At 28.9% G+C, this 19,672-nt stretch overlaps 1 protein-coding gene across 1 annotated transcript; it reads right to left on the reverse strand.

The window, feature by feature from the left end:
• Positions 1-5,003: 5,003 nt before the first annotated feature.
• Positions 5,004-18,087, reverse strand: LOC123272290 (G1/S-specific cyclin-D2). The gene is made up of 5 exons (XM_044738991.1): positions 17,592-18,087; positions 15,349-15,564; positions 8,009-8,174; positions 7,063-7,208; positions 5,004-6,162 (listed from the first exon to the last, which is right to left on the reverse strand). The coding sequence occupies exons 1-5, from the start codon at positions 17,790-17,792 to the stop codon at positions 5,953-5,955; spliced, it is 939 nt and encodes a 312-aa protein (XP_044594926.1). The 5' UTR covers positions 17,793-18,087; the 3' UTR covers positions 5,004-5,952.
• Between the last annotated feature and the right edge of the window lie 1,585 nt (positions 18,088-19,672).

Genomic DNA, 19,672 nt, shown 5'->3' on the forward strand with positions numbered 1-19,672 from the left:
CTTATTTACTTTTATTATATTTGTCTTGCAATTAGTCCTTACTAATTAAAAATTAAAAACAAAACTCTTATTTTTTTTTATTTTAACTCAAAGTAACAGAGTTATTTATTTGAATCAGCTGATTGTCACTTTTAGAAATAAATAGATTTAATTTAGATTAAAAAATATTTACATAAATTTTTTTTTACTAATTAGACATTTTTTCCGACATATTCCGTGATAATTTTCTGAGATTTTTAATTTAAAAAAAAAATTTAATTATTTTTAAAATTTCTTTATTATAATGCTAATAAAAAAATAAAATAAATAATTATTAATTTTTTACATCTTAAATTATTTTGCAATAATAAAATTATAATTTTACTAATTAAAATTTAAAAATATTAAAATATTGTGTTTATAGCCAACACTAGTAGCGCCACGGTGTCACAACAAATTTCCCGCGTTGCTTATAGTTGGTATTTCTTCCATGAAAATTTAATTAGCCGACATCTTAAAATTTTTTTAATTTGTTTTATTGAAAAATTATTTTTAAAAAAATTAAAAGAAAAAATTTCACATAGAGAAAGTTTGAAAAATTACACGTGCAATTTTTTAAAAATATTGTTTTAATCTTAATTTAATTAATAAAAAAAAATCAAAATTTGTTGCAAGTCGGCTAACTTTAATATCATATTCCTTCCTCCATATTATCACGCGTGCTTAAAGGTAAAAGGACTTATAATAATTTATGCGCCCTTTTACCTTTGCAAAGGTAAAAGAGCGCATATTTTTTTTTTTTTATTGCCAATCGAGTAGTAGACACATTCTACGCTTAAAATTGAAAAAAAAAATTACAAAGGTAAAAGAGCGTATGTCTTTTTACACGCTTTATATTAGCTTCACTTGTATGTCAGTTTGTTTGTCAGTTTGTCAGTATGTCAGTATGTAACTCTCCGTGGGTAATCTGCGCGCCTGCGGCCTTCCTTGGTTCTGGTAGCCGTTTCTCAGGCTCGCTCTCCGAAATCGAACTCTGATTCCCCGTATTTATAATATTTATAAATAATTATTTTTTTTATTAGCTTCACTTGTATGTCAGTATGTCAGTATGTCAGTATGTAACTCTCCGTGGGTAATTTGCGCGCCTGAATATTTTTGATAATCAACAAATAATAGTTTAAAAAAACTAAAAAATCACGCTTTTATAAATAAACCAAACTAAAAAGTAAAAATAAATAATAGTTTAAAAACTAAAAACACGCTTTCTATAGAAAACCAAACTAAAAAATAGAAAATAAATTTAAATTAAGAATAGTGTTAAAAATTTCAATAAATATGAATTAATAATAGTGTAAATAAAAAAAATGTATTTTATTTTGAAAAAAGCGTGGGGTGCTTTTTAAGATATTATCAAAATGATAATCACTCTACTCATATCTGTCAATAAAATATTTATAACTATTGACACCATGCACCTCACGCTTTTTTTAAAATAAAATACATTTTTTTTATTTATACTATTATTAATTTATATTTATTGAAATTTTTAACACTATTCTTAATTTAAATTTATTTTCTATTTTTTAGTTTGGTTTTCTATAAAAAGCGTGTTTTTAGTTTTTTTAAACTATTATTTATTAGTTATACGCCCTTTGACTTTTAAGAATTCGAAATTTTGGTGATCTAAAGGTGAAAGGGCGTATAACGTTTTTTTTGGCCAGTTTACAAAAGAACACACTCGTAGTTTAAAAACTCAACTATACAATTTTTTTAAGTTAAAAAAGAAAATATATCCAAAAAACGCCATTCGGCCAAACCCGAAATGGAAGATAGATTTTACTGAATGATATTCTTGATTAATAATAACGTACATAAGTCGGTTGTACTACACATTGCCTGAAAATAGTTCAATTGCAATCTTAACTTTGAAAAAATAACTAAAAATGGTCAAAATGTCAATGTTATATACGTCAAATTAAAGGTAATTCTACGAGCTTTCACATGAATTTTTCAAAAATTACCTATCTCTTTTCAATCAAAGGTTATACGACAATAAAGTCACCGTAAATGTGATTTTCACTATTTTGAAAATTTTAAATGGTCGCCATTTCTAAATTAATTGACGGATTTTGCTCATCTTCAAACTCATTTAAGGTTATTATCCAAAGAATATGTGTACTAAGTTTCATCTAAATCCGTTGAGAATTGTAGACGCTATCGTGCCGACAAGCCGCGTTATATTACCCACACATGTATATATATATATATATATAAATTTTTGAACCAATGCTAATTTTGAGTCTCACTCGAGTAAATAAGAGATTAAATGACAAAATTCCGTGTGAATTCCGACACAAGGGCTAATGCAATAAATGGATTTCTACGAAATCTACCTAAAACAATTAATGACGCGTCATTATTTTCTCGTTTTTTATTTATTTTAAGAAATAGTTATTATAAAATTTGGATTCTGGATTGTTGATCATGATGAAACAGCTGTTCTATAAACAGCATCAGTAGTTATATTCAGTAGGGCGATTAAAGCGGGAAATTTCAAAATATTTTTTTTTTTTTAATACTTAGTTTTTACGTAATTTGTTATTGATTGATTAAATTATTTTTTATTTGTTTATATCAAACTTTGTATATGAGGCTGTCATTTGAGTATAACTTGTCTTGTGAAACTATTATATAACATTTGGTATAAAAAATACAATTTTTTTTTATGCGCCCTTTTACCTTTAAGCAGTACTTTTCTTAAAGGTGAAAGGGCGTATGTCTTGAGATACGCCCTTTCAGCTTTAGGATACCAACTTTTTTTTTTTTTTCACAAATTTTTACGTTTCAGACAATTTCAAACCGAATGGCAAAAAAAAATTTTTTTATACGCCCTTTCAGCACAAATCCCTATTAACCCTTAGCTATAAGTCCTTTTACCTTTAAGTTAAGCACGAGATCATTATTTTAAGGCGGTCAGTCTTCGCAAAACATAACTTGTCATCAACACTAATACGTATGCATTTTTGATATATTTTTCATACATACATATTTAGAATATATATAAATATATAAAATATATGAAAAATTGATGTGGGTACTCAAATGAAAGGTCTCGATAAGTCTAATATCGGGATGAGCTTATATCTTTAAAAATGTCAATATTTCACAAGATAAAAAGGTCATTTATTAATTATATAAAAAGGCACAAATTCAAGTCAAGACCTTTGTAATGTCACTAAATTGCACTTAAAAAAAAACTGATTTTCTCTTAATAATATAGATTATTTTAAATTTTAATCTTTAATTTTGTTATTTCAACAGAGACTCGCAGAAGCTGTACCAACTACCTCGCAAATACCACAGAGCTTCAAGGATCTTGTGCAGAAAAGATGCGCCAAACGAGACATCGTCTTTATGCCTTTGCCGAATCGGTTTCAGGAGGCCAAGCAAGTGTATAAAGTTATAAATCTTCAGAAGACGTCTAATTGGGTACCAACTTCGCTCAACGCCTTGTTAGACATGGCCAAGCTGTAAATACTTGTAAATAATGGACGAATTTAAAAATAAGGATTTATTTATAAATAAAACAAGTAAAGGAAGGCTGATTAATATTAATAAAATGTAAAGTTAGAGATAAAATAATAAAAAGAAATATTTTTGTAAAATACGAATACTTTATTTTTCGACTATGCATTTCGCAATTATGATATGTACAACGAACATGTAAGATTAACATATTAAAAATTTAGATTATTATTAAATAAAAAAAAAAGAAAAAAAATGTAATGAGTGATTCCAGACTTGATATAATGATGAGAGTTGGTTTTGATGAGGAATCATGTGAAGATTTTAATGAGCTTGAGGTATATCAATGGTTCTATTGCAAACTAGTTAAATGGACGTGTCACAGTAATCCTGAATATTTAATTACACCTATTACAGCTAATTAATTATATAAATCAGTGAGAGCGATAAAAAAATAAAAAAAAAAAAAAAACAAAATTGCTTATTTAAATTTTAAAAAATGATATTCGTAAGGTAATAATCCAATTTGTGGATTTAATATAAGTCTTAATTGGAATTGTTGAGTACTAAATTCAAATGTTTGCTTTTTTTCATTACTATTTTTCACTTTCAAGGCACTAGATCATTATATCGAATTAATCGTACCTGATTAAATTCACAAGAATTTCTAAATACCTTGTTCACAGGTACACGGAATATTTTTTTTAACGTAATCTGCATACGTTATTACAATATAACAATAATAATAATTAATAATAATAATATGGGTAATATTATATTATAATAATAATAATAACTAAAATAAAAAATTTAATTTTTTTCTCGATATAATTTTTTTCTTTTTTTTTAATTATCAAACATTACGATTCCGTGCAGTTTACTTTTTTTTATTATTTTCTTCATCAATCATTATCATTATTAACAACTTATATCTAATATAACATAACTATAACTATATGGTACACTTTGTATAACTATTTGTTCCAAAAACAAAATATTTATATTATTCACATTATAAATTGTACTACAATTTGGTTATAAAAAGTATAAACTACATTTTTATTAATTGACTGCTCAATAATTAAACGAAGAATGAAAAAAAAAAAAAAAAAAAACAATCCTGCTGAATTTTTTTTTTAGTAAATTTAAAAAAAAAATCTTCAATTGCACGGAAAGAACAAGATTACACTGAATATCATCCCAGATTATACTGAGTATAATCCAGATATCACGCAATATAATCTGGATTACAATGAATATAATCCAGATATCACTCAGTATAATCTCGATTTTTGTAACTGCTATCTGAAATTTTTTTTTCACCACAGATATCACTGAGTATAACCTGGGATGATATCCAGTGTCATCTTGCTCTTTCCGTGTGTGTTATAACATTTCAGAGGATTAAAACTTAAGTACCAACTAATTCTCATGGATATTTATAATAATATCTACTTGAATTAATAACTTTCAAACTCAGATCTTGCCAGAATATTTTGTGAAGACACTTACTGCCTCTAGTAAATACTTTTTTTTTTTTAATCATGACAATTTAAGAGGCAGTTTTTCTGGTTAAACATTTTTTTTTTTTTTTTTTTTTTTTTTTAACAGTAAAACATACGAAATTCTTATTAATTAGAACAAGCTTTATATACTATAAATATTTACAACTCAACATTTTTTTTTTTCCTTTCAAACTTTTCATTCCAATTTAATTAAATATATATTTATATATTATATAATAATAATAATAATAATAAACATTGAAAATAAATTGCGCAAAAAAAAAAACAATTTATAACCGCTTAGTTTTATTTTTAATTCTTGCTTTTTATTTTAAAAACACTCATTCCGAACTTACACACATTTAATCACGATCCGAAAAAAAAAAACGTCACATCTAAATAAACATAATCAGCGATACGTTTATATCTAATAATAAAAAAAAAATAATAATAGGTCCGTTAAATTAGTTTCTATGTACAGAATCCTCGATGACTCGATATGACTATTGTTTATAATAAAAATAATAATAATGTAATGAATAATAATATAAATTATAGTATTTTTTTGTATTTTACATCCTTAGACGTCTTTTTTATTTTTTTTATAATTTTTAATTTTTTGCTAACTGTATATATTTAATGATAATGATAATGTATCGTACTACCATGTATCGCCTTGCAATTAATTAAGTGTACTTAAATAATAATGCGTAAAGCGTATTGCATTGCCTTCCCCCAATACGTCCTTGCTGTCCTTGTGTGCTGTCTGTACTTGTCTGTGCTTGTCAGACGGACAGATAAATAGAAGACATAAAGTTTAACACGAGCGTTGTCTTGACGACGCACTTAAAATGTCAGCAGCTCGATGATTTAAAATAAAGACGGCGTTCAGCCCTCTGCTCATTTATAACACAACAAACTCATTTTATTAAACGAGCCAGGATCAGAAGTGAACATCCCTAACGTCGGTAGGTGTTCCCGCCTTCTCATGCTCCATTATCTTGTCCTGGCTCGTGTTTTGATCCCCCAACGGTCTTAAAGGGGTGTTCATCCCGGTGGTTTGATTTTGAGATTGATATTGGTCACTCGTTCCGGTCATTCGCGCCTGTGACACCATATCCTCTACTTGTTCCAAGCATCCTCGCAAGTAATCCTGAAATAAAATAAATATTTTAATTAATTTCTTCAATATTATTGGAATTTTACAAAATAATAATCTATATAAATAAAAAATGACCTTGTATCTCATAAGCTATTGACATTTTTAAAGATATAAGCTCATCCCGATGTTATACTCATCAAGACCTTTCATTTGAGTACCCACATCAATTTTTCATATATTTCATATATATATTTATATATATATATATATATGAAAAATATATCAAAAATTTATGTGGGTAGTCAAATGAAAGCTCTCGATGAGTGTAACATCGTGATGAGCTTATATTTTTAAAAATATCATAAGTTGACAAAATACAATATAATTTCTTAATTATTGACATTTTTAGAGATATAAGCTCATCCCGATGTTACACTCATCGAGACCTTTCATTCAAGTGCCCACATCAATTTTTCATATATTTATATATATTATATATATGAATATATGAAAAATATATAAAAATGAATGTGGGTACTCAAATGAAAGTTCTTGATGAGTGTAACATCAGGATGAGCTTATATCTTTAAAAACGTCAATATTAAAAATATTACAGTGCAATTTAACAAAAGTAATTATTTAATAAAGCAAAATTTTAATTTTTTTTAGTTGACAAGTTACATAGTGACTGCAAGGTTGCTAGTAATTATAATAAAAATATTGCGCGAAAACATATGCCCGGCACCTGCTCTTTATATCATACGACAATTTTTTATTTTTTAAACTCCGGATACAATTTACATACGTATTATAATAATAATAATAATAATTATTATTATTATTATTATTATTATTATTATCATTATATTATTTCTAACATGTGGTGCTGTATTGATGATTTTGAATAAATAATTAAAAGAATTAAAAATATAAAATAAAAATTGAACAAACCTGTTCAATGGCTGTGATACGGGTGAGTTCATCGAGAAGTCCAGCAAGTCCGTAACCACTTTTTCCAGTCCAATCGAGACCGTGTAGTGCCGCTGCTATGCTGGCAGCTGCAATCATACTCGGCGTGTACATTGAAAATTTGTACTCTGCAACAGAATAAATAGACTGATTATTAGCAACGTCTGCTGGAAACTATTTCTACATTACTAAAATACTAAACTACTAAATACACAAAAATTTAGTTGTGTAATCAGTTACTGAACCAACTGAGCGGTAGATTTAAAGAGCTGGCTTTTAAAAATAATAACAATGATGGTTGTATCAAATAAGTGTTAATTTCGTAATGAAATCAAGCTATCAGAGATAAACGAGGAATGCGATAAGCGTGAAAAATAAAAAAAAAAAACTCGCAGCTGGATTTTCTTCAACCGGTTAAACATCATCTTGTTAGTTTAAATCGTAATTTTATTTTGCTGGAGGTTGATACTAAAATCTACCAGACAGTCTGGATTATTTGTGAGGAGTCTGGCCTTGGTCTCGCCGATAGACCGTTTAAAATTGCAATTATCTACTTACACTAGTCTACATAATGTACTAAAGTTTATTTAAACTTGTAAATGTGTGAGGAAAAAAAACAAGAAAAATATATTTTATAATTTAGCGGACATAAAACAGGAAAGAATGATACGGGTTATTTGTATTTTTTGTGTCTGCTACTGGTACCGCAGAACGACCCAGACTAAGACTCAGGGTGGTTTTGCAAAAAGTTAACTATCATTATATTACACTGCGGTTATTCTGCTCAGTAGTTTAAGAGGATATTATTATTCACACGTGGGTCAGCATTAATATACTTTTTTAAGGGTAACCATCAACCATCAACCATCTTCAACAATTTAAACTTTGTATTCAATGCATATGTATGTATATAAATTCATTTTCTCACCTCTTGCGCTCAGCGCAATGAAAGTCTGTGCATGTCTTTTTATCATCAAAAAGTCCCATGCTCGTGAATCCACCGGCAAGCGGCTGAGGATGTGCAGGAGAAAGTCCCCGGGCGTAACTGCTGACAATTCCCACTTTAACTTTGAAACCACCAGCTGCTCCCACCTCTGAAAGCAACAAAAAAAAAAGGATTTCACTATAATTGTTGTAAAAATAATTTAAGTTTATTGAGTATTTTTAAAGATATAAGCTCACCCCTATGTTACACTTATCGAGACCTTTCATTTGAGTACCCACATCAATTTTTCATATATTTTTCATATATACATATTTATAATATATATAAATATATATATATATATATATATATATTTATATCATAAGTTGACAAAATACAATATAATTTCTTAATTATTGACATTTTTAAAGATATAAGCTCACCCCTATGTTACACTTATCGAGACCTTTCATTTGAGTACCCACATCAATTTTTCATATATTTTTCATATATACATATTTATAATATATATAAATATATACAAATATATGAAAAATTGATGTGGATACTCAAATGAAAGGTCTCGATGAATGTAATGTCGGGATGAGGTTATATCTTTAAAAATATCAATAGTTGACAAGATACAAGGTCATTTCTTAATTATTTTTGTTAAATTGCATTGTATTTCCTTAAATATTGACGTTTTTAAAAATATAAGCTCATCTCGACATTACACTCATCGAGACCTTTCATTTAAGTACCCACATAAATTTTTCATATATTTATATATATTATAAATATGAATATATGAAAAATATATCAAAAATACATGTGGGTACTCAAATGAAAGGTCTCTATGAATGTAACATCATGATGAGCTTATACTTTTAAAAATATCACAAGTTGACAAAATACAATATAATTTCCTAAGTTTATTGAGTAAAAAATATGATTATTAAGACCGCAATAGCGCCCTTGAGCTAGATCGTCGACTTTTGAGTATAAAGAAGAATTAAATTGGCGTTAGATCAAGGAGCGTACTCATCGTACCGTGGCTTTACTTCTCGAGGAGTCAAAAGGAAGCAATACAAGTGTATTAATGTTCAAGTACAAGTATAAGTTGGGGGAAGAAATAAAAAATAAGAAATAACCGCTTAAGCACTACACCGTTGTGTCGAGCGTGACGATCCCGTATCCTCGAGCTTTCTCTCTCTATATCTTTGTCTGTATTCCTCGTGATGGCTTTGTTTCATTCACCTCGACACGAACACACGCTAAATTATAAATAAAAAATTACAAAGAACCAGCAACTTTCTCGGTGTAGTACGCTACGTAGTAATACTACTATACTATACTGTACTACCGAGATCCTGCTATTCCGATAAATAAATTATGGTTAAAACAATGAAACAATTGTCACGCATGTAATACTATTACTGTACTCACTACTAAGGGGCTTTTTTTTATTTATTTTAATTGGACGATTAACTTTCTGATAACTATTTGTTATTTAATTCCTATATACTTGCGGTATTGTATCCGATAGTAGTACGCTATCGTACTAGCTAAGGGAGAGATAAAGCAAATATTACCGAGTCAGGTAGACTATATAATTGTAATTGTAATTGTAATTGTAATTGTAATTGTAATAGTGTGCCAGGTAAAAGGGCACGCGTGGTAAAACGCAAGTAGATCGGTTCGCACGGATATTTTCAAAACTTTTATTTAACAATTAAAATCAATGAATTTTTTTTTATTTCATTGTTAATTACAGTTTATTGATAAATTAATGGCTATTAATGAAAAGTTTTATTATACTTTGATAAGAGATTAAAAATAATTTAACAAGTGACGTTAAAACCAATCGTTATAAAACTTTTAAAAGAATTCCAAATGACTTGTCCGTATTTTTAGTCTATCAATTCATTATAAGAGGATTTATTTATTGGGTTATTATGTAACTTATTAATTTTTAGGCTGAGATTCGGGAGATCAGCGAATATAAGCAGACACGTGGGCGACAAAATGTATTTGTTTTTTTATTTTTTTTAGGTATTATAATAAACTCGAGCTGTGAATCACCGGGTAGGTGATCTATTTTTAGAATACTAATTTAATAATTATAAATAAATGAAAATAAAATATTAATAAGATAAAAAGCTTGCTAATATAAATCTTAACGGAATCTTTTTAGATCTGGGTACATATTCTTAGAAAGACAATCCGAGATGCTTATATACCTGGCCGACGAGTTCCCAGAATAAGGAGGCACGTATTATCTGGGTTCAACCAGCAATCGATAGGGTATTTGGATCCTGGGATACATATACCGTCCCGAAATAAGATAAAGAGCATTGTAAGTATTGGAATAAATAAAAAACAAGGGTTTAAATAAATAAAAAAAAGGATTCGACGGCAAACTCGAAAGGTGTTTACAATTTTGCCGAAAATAAAGTACAAACCCGAACGATTACATTCGCATTTTACATTCTATATCTTTTAGCTTTTTCTTTTAAAAAATTCCAAAGCTTATACGCGTTTATAATCTGCTCGAATAAATCTTTATTTTTTATTTCTTCCTGGCTTGAATATTCAGATGGGTTTCCCGGCCAAAAAACACTCTCAGTGTCCTTTCTTCCTGGAAGTACCTTTTAACATCTGCTCTTATTGCCAGCATCTTTTTTTATAATTTATATACTTTGTCCCAAAGAAAAACTATTTTTTTCTTCCAATTAATATCAAGTTACGACATTATTAAATCTATTAAAGATCTCGCTATATTTGATCAGCAGTCGTTGATTAAATATTAATCGGTAGAGCCAAGATGCCTAGATTAGAAAGTTTTATATACATATAAATTCTCACATTTTTTAACTTATTTTAAATAATTGTTTTCATGAAAAAAAAATACCATATGATGATAATAATAATAATAATAATAATTTTTTTTTTTTAGACGGTGTGAAAAAATTTATTGTAAATTTTTCTAAATTATATTTTTATAATTTTATAATATTTGAAAATATTGTGATATGATACTAATAACAGAAAGAATTTTAAGTCGTATAAATGCTGAGATTATTATACATAAATTTAACAGTTGATGTTTATAATTGAGGTAATTTTTTATCAGTGTATTTAGATTACTGTAATTTGATTTGTTAGTTAAATTATTACTAATTTGTTATTATTTGTATATAATGAAAATGTAATTATGATTATTGTCTGTTGTAGTACCTGAGGAAGCTACGAAAGTGGCGAAACGTTGTATGAAAATTAAATAAACATCAAATATTAGATATCAACGTTCTAATAAGCAAATTAGTTAAAAATTTATTATTACTTTAAAAAAGCATTTAATATCATTATTATCTAATAGAGATATAATATTTAAGTTTGAATCATTCAAATAATTTATAATTGGATTATTGCTAATCAAAAAGTTAAAAAATCACCCTCTAAAAAATAAGGAGTTAGACAAATTGCTAATTAGACCGTCGATATCCTGAAAATAAGAACCGATTTAATATATTATAAACTATGGATAAGAACGCTAATAACTTTAATAATAATAACAAGATTGCCATTAGTTTTAGGACGCGTTATTTGAATCGTATAAGGCCAAACGTTTCTCTTTAAACGTCACATCCGCAAAGCTAATGTTAGAAAACTCACATTGAATTTGTCGTTGGTGTGTAAGTGCGTATAAAACCAAATGGTGTGTAAGTGCGTATAAAACCAAATATCACACATATGTATTTTAAAGTTAAGCTGAGGCCTCGTGGCCGGTCAATAACTCCCACCAGTGGGCCATAGTCACGGCCACTTTGAGGATGCCATCATGACTAAGCTATGTATTTCTAATAGCATTTAGAATATGCTGAGAATATATTCTTCTTCCCCTCATGTGTAATATAGCACACATGTACGTCGTAGATCGTATATAGTCTTCACTGGGAAGATAATCAAGCTAATTGATTGATGAATATCATTATTAATTTTGTTTATCTTCAAAGTCCCGAGTTATTGAAGAATTCGATGATTCTCAGCGTTGTTTCACAACAAATATTTTGCGAAATATTACAGTTGGTATATTTATCTACTATCTTCTTCTTCTTCTTTATCTTCTTCATCATATTCTTTTGATTCCTGTTCCTGTTATTTTTTTCTAATAGTTTAAATTGTATGAGAAAGCCCCGCGGGGATTTGTTAACTGCGAAATTCCATCCGGTTTTACGATCCCGGTATAGTACGCTTGTGTCTAAATCTCTGACACAATGAAGACCCTGAGAAAACGACTAAGAGGATTGATGACGAGTAGTTTCATCGGCAAGCGGTCTTTAAACATTTATATTTATGTTGTTATCCGCGTGTGTGACCGTCTTTTTAAAAACTCTTGAATAATAATCAAAAGCATTATCTCACTCCGGCCTTAAAATAACACTATAGAAAGTTTTATTAAAATATCTCATGCGAAAAATTTGTTTTTTCGCTCTTCCGCTGGTTTTTAGCCTTAAAAAGTCGACAGTTCCGGCCAACATGTGTTCTTAGTTACAACTTACGAGCATAGTAATCGAACCACAAGGTGAATGCACCTGTTGCACATATAAATACGTCGACAGGTGGTCTTTACTTTGTCTTTACTCCTTTTATCAGTATCTCAATGTCTCAGATCCGGAAAATCCAGCCAAAAAACAACAGTAATTATTCGTAGTAAAAAATTTAAGACACTGTCGTTTAAAAATTAACAACAGGTCAACCATGTGGCCTGAAATTCACCACTGCGCTGCTATTTACTTTCATAAAGGGGAAATTCTGATAGTAGTGACTGGGGTGAGCTAAAAGCAGGTGCAAAAAACATTTGTTTATTATAAATTACACTCTGTAGCGAAATGTCTGCGTCACGTGCTCTCTAATTGCGTGGGCAGGTGCTCTTGATAATTTCCATCACCTTTAGGTTCAATTTTTATTTTATTTTTCAATTTAAATTCCTTCAGAAGTTTCTACACTGATAGAAAATTTATGACTCAAGAGATATTTTCTTGATCTAAGAATTTATTTTGAAAGACAAATGATTATTTTGCTTCAAGAATTTCTTGTCTTGGTTTAGATTTTCTTGGCTTAAGAAATGTATGTCTCCGTTGGATAAGGCTTGTATCTTTGCTCAAAACTATATTATCTTCAATCGATACATTCAAGTTTTTCAACCAAAATAACATTATCGTTTAAAAAATTTAAAATTTTTGGTTTAAATAATAATTTCTTTTTTTAAGATGTTATTGATGTAAATGAAAAAATTTTTTTATAGATTTTAGACTCAAAAAAAAAAGCTATTCTTAACACAAGTCGGTAATATCTTGGATCATGTTATCGCCTATCTTGAACCAAGAGAATAATCTTGAATCAAGAATTTATTTCTTGAATTAAGACAGCTAGAAATTTTGAAACAAAAATCAACTTTTAAAGAAAAGATATTTCTTGAACCAAGATTGTTTTTCTATCAGTGTACCAAAATTATCAATCCAAAAAATCAATATTACGCTCAATTATCTCCAATCAGATTATCGATCCTTTGGATCATAGAAGATAATTCTCCCAGGATTGTTGATAATAAATAAATAGTACAAAGAAATTTGAATCGGTGAAGCAGCTGCCAAAATAATGCGGGCACGCTTCGACTTGTCACAGAATATGAGAACGAAATCATTGACATTCATCTGTTCCTCTTCTCCTTCTTCTTCTTTTTCTTCTTCTTCGTCTTCTATAATATAATAAGTCGTAGTATTATACACATAAAGTTTAAGAGTAAGTCCCAATGAGAAGGGGTACATATGCATTTGATGCATCCATCTGAGTAGCAGCAGGAGCAGCTGCTAGCTGAGCACGGGCCCGGTGTACTCTTCTGAAGACACCACCTGGCTCTCACCTGCTCTTCTGTTTCTTTTGTAGCTCCTGCAGGGAGCAGTAGTTTCAGTAGAGACCCACCCGGCCGGAATTTCATCAGTTTTGTTGTTATTATAATATTCCTTTTTATTACACTGCCTATATGGTAAAATTTCATCAATTGTAAAGCTATTTCTTCTTTAATATTAAACGCATTTAATTATCAGCTCCATTAAAATTTAACAATTATTGATTTTATCGACAGTATTTAATGGATTTTTCAATCAACTAACGAGTAAAGCTCGAGGATCTCTTCGTAGTTGATACCACTGTTATCTATTGAGGCTCGGGCTATCAACTGTTTACCCAACTTCCAGTTAGTACTTAAAAGTTCTTAGAAATAATAATTGCTTCAATTCACTTGGTCTTACATAACAATAATTGTATTTTATTTTTTGACAAAAAAAAAAATAATTTCAAGTTGTCAATAAAATTTAGAGTTGATAAAGATTTTTAAATGAATAGAACTCGAGTTCACACGCACTAAAACGATAGACGAGGTCACACAAGGGGCGGCTAACAGCTCGATTCCGATTACAAAACAATAAATCTAGTGATTAAACTACGCAGCTATTACTGATTTTATTTATTATTACTCTATTGATTATTTTTAAAAAATATTTTTATCGCATGATAATAAACTTTCTTCAAAGATCTTAATCAATGGAACAAAGAATTTTTTTTTTTTTAATTAAATACTAGAGTTAGATATTTGTCAAGAAATATATTATCAATTGATAGAACGTTTTATCAATAAAAAATCTGTCAGGTCAAGTTCAGAATAAACTATTGGAGCTGAATGCTTAAAATAAAAGGGAAGTTTTAGTTAGATGTTTTTTTAAAAAAAAAAAAAATAAATGTATTAACATAATTCAAAATAGCGATGGAATTTCTCCCATGAAAGTTTAATGGTATAAATATGCGGAGCCAGCAATTGAAATATATGTTGTCGGTAAGAAAGATAATCACTGAAAGCTGGTTAAAGACACATGTAAGAAAGTAAGTGAGTAAGTAAGTATGTATGTATATGTAATCTGTGTCAGGGAGTTAACTGGTGGGATGTGAGTCCGTCTTATAAACTCTTTTACTACTAGATAGTATCATCATACACGTGTAAATTGAGTTTCCTCTCTCTTTAACCTTGGTAATATTACAAAACTAGCGGTACCCAAACGAATATTATTCAGCACGTTCTCCATAACGTATTAATGTGTATGTATATATTGTATATTGTTGTATCCTAAATAATAAAAGTCACGTTGATTCTGGGAACGTAGTACTATACTACAAAAACAATTGCGAAATATAAAACGTACAAAGTGTAATATAAATTCACAACTCATGCTTGAATGAATTCGTATAATCGGTTTTGATTTTTTGCTGTACAGCTTTTAACATACCCAGAGGTCATCGAGTGTGATTGAGTTGTCGGTGTAATAAACAAGAAGCTCAGCAGTCAGTGGCCTAGTCTCTCGAAGTTTTGAAGCCAATAAAAGACACGCCGTTCCAAGCAATTGCAATTGGGTTTTTCTTATTGGACAGATGGACAAAAATCTGTCGAGATAATTCATCGACAGTGGAAATACTTCTTCTTGGCACTTTCTTTCCTCACAAACCTGCAACACAATTATTTTATTTTTAAATACATACATAAATGTATAAAGGAAGTTAAAGAAACTATAAATCTTTAGTTGGGTTAACCAACTTTGATAAATTTACGAGTAAAATAGAAATATTCATATATACTCGTATATAATTAAACAAAGATCCCTTATTAACTTCACACATTGTGAACACCATTGAATTATATTAACGATTCATATTCTTCTTATAAATTAAACTACTTAACCGGTGATGGAATGTAACAACGAATGATGTATGTTATCTTTATCACTAAATCTCGAGTCTCGGTGGCGCTATTGATTCAAATGATATTGATTTTGTCCGTAAGATAAATAAAATTAACCATTTTTATACTGATGATAATTGGATTTTTATAAAATTTCGAAATAGAGCTTTGATACCGTAAATGCTAGCACAATTAAAAGGGTGAAATCCTCGAGGATGTATAAATTAATACAAGGGTGGGTAATGACCGTGACCAGTCAGCTCGCGCCCTTTCTTGCATTATTATCCATCAGTAATTACAAGACAAAAATACCTCGGCAATTAGCTCGAGCACCGGGATAGGGAGAACTATTTTTAGTTTCGATTTATATCGCCTTTATTTCTTTCTTCTTCTTCTTCTTCTTCTGAAGAAATAATTATCAAAGTTTTACTTTTTAATTTACAGATAATATTTTAATATTTATTGTAAGAATAAAGCTTACTACGTAAAGAATTGGTGGCAATAAACCTGTTGATGATTACGTTTTCTCACTCTTTCTTTCGCAATCACTAGGTGTAACTTTAAACTCTCATCTTTTACTACATTATATATAACAGACATTCAAGGTCATTTTTACAATCGCTCCTAACCGAAAAGAGTCATACAATTACGACACATTACTATTTAAGCTTACTCATATACATATATACATCTAGATAAAATAATTTGTCGATTAAAGAACCAAGCCAGGGCCAAAAACAAGTTGTTCTATTCCAAAGACGGCGACTTTCACAAAAGACCAGTACCGACTATTATTTATCATTTTTTTTTACTTCTCCTCTTCTTCTTCTTCTTCTTCTTCTTCTTCTTCTTCTTTTTTGTATAGTACGCAAGTTAAATACTCGTTTGGCAAGTTAATTCACAATTTCATTTTTCATTCAATTGTACCTTTTATGTCGTCCCGTCTTCCTTTTACTAAAAATCAATTAATCAAATGGCAAATAAAAATAAAATTTAACCGGTCAAATTTTCCAAGACACCATTAAAAATTTTTAAATTTCTTCGCTGATCATTCTATCCGTTCGTTGTCCGGAAACGACAACTCATTACCATACCCAGTATACAGCCAGCAGACGAAAAGGAAGTCTGCTGTAGTTGATTGTAATATTAGAACTAGAAATAGTATTATTTATTTAATGACCAATCCTTTTAAATAAATAAATTGACTTGGGAAGAAAAAAAAAATGACAACCCATGCCTCAGTGGTACTCTTTACTTTTTTTTTTGTTCAGTCGCCTGAGAATGGAATTTTAACTTTCGTAGCTTAGTTTTGATACCTGGCTTGGAATGTTTAAAGGCCAAAAAATAAGATCCGCCCAAGGTCAGTTAAAACTTTAGACTCTTTTTGTACCGACTGAAAAATCTTTGATCTTGAATAAATAAATGAATATCTATTAAATTAATTTTATTTAAAATAATAATCAAAGTCTAAAATTTAGTAGATATTTAATAGTTTTTAGAATTTTTTTTAACAAATAAATTATGCTAAAAAAAAATTTTTAAAATATTGACATGTAGAAATTTAAAAAAATTAAAAATGCAATTTTTTAAAAATAATTTTTTGGACTGCTCTAGTGACTGCTAATTTTAATGAAAAGAAATAAAATGGCGATATTTTACGCACGTGGTTAAATTAAGTTAACTAACCTGAGAAAAAATAAATAAAAAACAATTAAACAATAACAATAATTAGATAGAGTACATGATTTTATTTGTAGTTAATCGACACGTGTACCGGAAATGAAAGAGACTCACCTCCAACATCCACTCGGCGACAATCTTGCGCATGAGCGGCGTGATATCTTTCTGTACGCATTCAAAGTAAGAGCTGCTTGGTGCGTAACGTTCTTCAGTTTTCAACAAATTCTGCAGAACTCTATCATCTCCAAGTAAAGCTGGATCCGGATAAGCATGACATTCTGTTTCTTCAGTTGTCTCGCAGCACAGCAGATCCATTTTAATATCCAAATCAGCAATCTCTATAATTACCAACCGGCTTTTTTATTTACTGGTATTTAAACTGATATTCCTTTCCTGGTATAATTATTATTATCAATATTAAATGTATGCTAGTCCAAATTCACTGGTATTATGTAGATTATTATATTCGGTGTCGTTGTAGTAAAAGTCGAGCAAGTCGTCAGTTTAATTCTTGGAATAAAATTACACTCACTGGTGCTGTTTCTACACAACTTTACTTGAAAGACTTTTATGTATCAGTTGTTATGATTATTATTATTATTATTATTATTATTATTATTATACATGTGAATGTATATTAGATCAACTTGTTATATTTTAACAACACTATTACCGTATTATACTGTATATGTATTTATTACATATAATGTGAGAGTTTTGTTGATGATGAAACTTTTTCAGCTCAGCTACTCGAGATTACTACAATCTTACGAGTACACATGCACACACAACACACACTTTTTATTCACAAACTAAATATTATTAATTTATATTTTTGACAATTTACACCTGCACCTCCAGACTTTTTTTTAATCAATCATTAATTATTATTATTATCATATGAACATAATAAAGCTATAATATTTATTATTAATAATTAATAATGAGTTTCACGTGCACATTTATTTATATTTATACTTATTTTTGGACTTTAGTGTCTCATTAATTTAAATAATAATGAAAATTAAAAAAAATAAAAAAATCACTAGACGGAATAATAAATAAGCGTAATAAAAATCCTTTGGGAGGTAATTGGTGATAGTCTTTTACTTATTGTTGGTGTAAAATTGTTTGTTGGTTATTGTTAGATAAATAATTAACAACAGAGAGTGTTTGTGTGAGAGAACTCGCGACAGAAGCTCCGGTTGGCTCTGTAGTTATATTAGCAACGATCAGACCCTGGCGGCTTACCAGGTCAGAATGCCGTAAGTCGGTGCGTTTCTGATCATTCTCTGCTCTGCTGTCTACGTCCAGACGATTGCTAGCTCACATTCATTTGGGAATCTCCCCACCACTTCGGCGCCAGCCAGCCCAGTGCCACGTGATGTGTTTAATACCGACCAGCCGGCTTCATCCCTCCTTTACTTCCAGACCTTTACTTTGAGTTTGCACCGTTCTACACCAGAGACGAGCATCTGACAGAGACCAACAAGGATTATTTCACCAATCTGACAAGGATGTTATATTTTAAGGGGACACCCACTACCACTACACTTCTATTACCACACATGTTATACTCTAAATAGGTATTTTGCAGTTTAACATATTTTTTTTATGAAAATTAAGTTAGCCGACATTTAAAAATTTTTACAATTTTTTTTTATTTAAAAAATTTTCATTTGTAAAAAAAACTCGAAAAACTAAAAGTGCAATTTTTAAAAAATATTTTTTAGTTCTAATTTAAGAATTAAAAAATTAAAAACGTCGACTAACTTATGAAAATTAAATTAGCCGACATCTCAAAAATTTTTATAATTTGTTTCATTGAAAAATTATTTTTAAAAAAATTAAAAGAAAAAATTTCACATACAGAAAGTTTGAAAAATTACACGTGCAATTTTTTAAAAATATTATTTTAGTCTTAATTTAATTAATAAAAAAAAATCAAAAATTGTTTATTGTCGGCTAACTTTCGTGTTATTTTTTTTTTTAATATTTTTCAATTCTTACTTTTTTGAGGTTAGATTTATTTTTGATTTTTACGCATTGTCATTCTGAAATTAGTAGATGTCATTTATACAGCAGATGAGAATTTTAAAATAAATGCAGTCGTAAATAAAAGTAATAATAATAATAAGCTGCTTTTAAAGTTTTAAGTTTTAATCTTCTACTACCTGAAAAAAAAAAAAAAAACC

Source organism: Cotesia glomerata, linkage group LG9 (genome assembly GCF_020080835.1).
Source record: "Cotesia glomerata isolate CgM1 linkage group LG9, MPM_Cglom_v2.3, whole genome shotgun sequence".
NCBI classification, from domain to species: Eukaryota; Metazoa; Arthropoda; class Insecta; order Hymenoptera; family Braconidae; genus Cotesia; species Cotesia glomerata.